The sequence below is a fragment of the Crocodylus porosus genome, unplaced genomic scaffold (genome assembly GCF_001723895.1).
Source record: "Crocodylus porosus isolate Cpor-Errol unplaced genomic scaffold, CroPor_comp1, whole genome shotgun sequence".
Lineage (NCBI taxonomy): Eukaryota > Metazoa > Chordata > Crocodylia > Crocodylidae > Crocodylus > Crocodylus porosus.
This window is the reverse complement of record NW_017728931.1, coordinates 90515318-90518011: the sequence shown is the minus strand read 5'-3', so window position 1 is coordinate 90518011 and position 2694 is coordinate 90515318. Positions and strand designations below refer to the sequence as shown.

The following is a 2694-nucleotide window of genomic DNA, read 5'->3' as shown; positions in this document are numbered from 1 at the left end:
TGTTTTAGCACCACAAAAATAAAGAGAATAAAAAGTTTGCAATGACATAAGAACATAAAATCCTATACAAACTGTATCAGAAGAAAGTATATTGCTTTTGTACTCTTTTGATGTCAATTTTTGGCAGATCATAATGCCCAGCAGGTTTCATGAAAGCTGAAAGAAGTTGAAATTATTAGTCCCTGTCAATAATTTTTCCTTTCTACATTTTAATATAGTTGATTGACACAACCAGTACAGCATATGTATTTTATTTAACACTTCATAAAAATTTGCACTGATTAGTTGCAAGTACAGCACTACAATTATGGTCCAGTTTAAGATGTTACCCATAGTAGTAACCTCAGTGCAGTTTATTTGTTTTTATATACTGTACATTAAGATAATGCCTCTTTGTTAAAACCTGGGGGTTTATGATTGTTATTTATGTACTTGTTAGCTCACAAACATATGATAAAACAATAATATGCATCCCTGATATTAACAGTGATGAAAACATGACAGAATTCTTAGAATTAATTAAACATTACAGAGATGAAAAACTGAAAATATTATAGCACCTACAATTTGCACCTTAAAGACAGAGTTTCCTGTTTTTGATGCATTGACCATAGCACAATTTTTACTGTATTTGAAGATGGAGACCAATGCTTGCATTAGGGACACATTTTCCACAGAATCCTCCACATCTTCCATATATTTTAGTACCATCCTGGAAATTACAGAGGCAAAAATAGAGGGATCTCAATCACAAAAACCTACTGAAGTACCAGCTACACAATTCAGTTCCTTAATGTTCTGAGTCATCAGAATCTTTAATACATCACACATAAGAAGACTGTGTCACAGAGAAGATCATATTAACATAAACACCTAGGGTGCCTGTACATGAGCGTGGAGGCTGCTCTAACACGCTGTAATTACAGTGTATTGGAGCAGACTCGATTAATTGAGTCTGCTGGAGCATGGCAATTTCTACACTCCAGCAGCCTCCTGCATCTCATGCATCAGTGTCCCCATGCTTGAAATTGGTGGCGGGGGCACTTGAACTAAAGCTTGTTGAGTGAGCTTTAGTTCAACCACCCCTGCCACCATTTTTAAGCATGGGGATGCTGATATGAGACACTGTGGTGCTTTAATAAGAATGGCTTTCAGAGCTGCTCTAATTAAAGTGCTGCCCCTCTCCCCACCCCCCAGAGCACAAGTAAAAGTGCTCTAAGGGCCAAAAATCCTTGTATTTTGCACCCTGGGAGTGCAAGACTTTCTAAAACCACACTGCAGATTAACTTTGTGTAGTAAACTTTGCAGTCTTGGGTGGGAAACAGACTTCCTCTTTGGAGCATGATCAGCCATGGCACAGCTGATGCCCTTCACAGATGTTTTAATAGACATTGCCAGGGCTGTCGTCCCCCAGAGCCAGTCTCCTGCCCCTTCCAGGGCTCCAGGGGCCCTATCCTGAGAGAAACCCCTGCTTGCAGATGAGCCCCCATGTTGGAGAATGTGGAAATCCCACAGCTGGGATTCAAGTACAGAGTGGGGAGCTCCCCGAGGGGTTCTCTCTGCTTGCATGTAGTACCTTGGCTCTGAGGTGGCAGCAAGAAAAGCCTGCCAGGTGCCTGCATGCCTATTGTGCTGTGACCCCCTGGTGTCATGTATGAGAAGAGGGGGGAACTCCTAGGAGAGTTCTTGGCTTGCAGAGCCACAGCAATAAGATTTCCACAGGAAAATTCCCCGCCACCCTTTGCTAGTCAGCTGGTTCGTGGGATGGGGAAGGGGGTGCATTCTCCTGGGGCTGGAATGCTTCTCCAGTTGTTTATGGCAGCTGCTGCTTTTCAGCAGCTGCCAACTGCCAATTAACAGCCTACCCTCCTCCTAGGCAGGGGAATCAGCTGATTGGTGGCAGAGGTGGACACATTGTCACATTCTGTCCCAGGAGGGTTCCCCCCAAAGGAGAAGCTGCCCCATCAATCATTTGATTAGCAGGAGGAGGGCATTTTTCAGGGCAGGGTCCCCATGTCTCCCGGGCAACTTGCCCCAGGACAGGCTATCAGGGAACCAGTGCTCTTCCTCCCCTGCAACTTCTTTGGATGGGAGGGAGGAATATAGGATAGCTCAATGGTGGGAAGAATACAGCCTGTGCCTGCTGAGGGGCTTTGTCCAGCCTGTGGTGGGTCCCTTGGTCCTGCCTGGCTCAGGCATCATCCCACAGTGATGTACCCTGCTGCCCCCTGGGCATGCAGTGGGGGTGGGGCAGCTCCCCACTGGACTGCCTTTCTAGGCAGTGGCAGCTGCTGACCCCAGCCCCATAGTACTGGATGGGAACTGCGCACAGTCCTGACCCACCCCATGCTTGCTGCAGACTCACTTGCTCACACTGAACAGCCGCAGCAGCACCAGTGCTGCTGAGTCAGAAGTGTGCTCGGCCTGGGGGGAAAAGTGGCCCAACCCCCTCAGTGCTGCCTGACTCTTCCTGAAGCAGCCATGTGGAGCCTGCACTGGGCAGCCCTGCACTGTCACTCCTGCCTCCAGGCTGAAAGCCAGTCCAGCAGGGAGCTGCCCGAGCCCTGCTGCATGCCTAGGGGGTGGCAGGATATACCATGGACAGATGGTGTGGAGCAGGCGTGGGGGCTGGGTTGGGGCTGTGTGGGCCTCTAGCTGATCCGCTCCTGTTGGAGTTAGTCTGGAGCGGGCATG

The 2694-nt window shown here is 48.0% G+C and overlaps 1 protein-coding gene across 1 annotated transcript in view; it reads right to left on the bottom strand.

Moving 5' to 3' along the window:
- Positions 1–235: 235 nt before the first annotated feature.
- Positions 236–2694, bottom strand: part of ADAMTS20 (ADAM metallopeptidase with thrombospondin type 1 motif 20) — a 180898-nt gene continuing 178439 nt past the window's right edge. The window contains exon 39 of the mRNA XM_019543950.1: positions 236–712. Within this exon, the coding sequence (XP_019399495.1) occupies positions 623–712 (90 nt within the window). The 3' untranslated portion in view covers positions 236–622. The remainder of the gene's footprint in view (positions 713–2694) is intronic.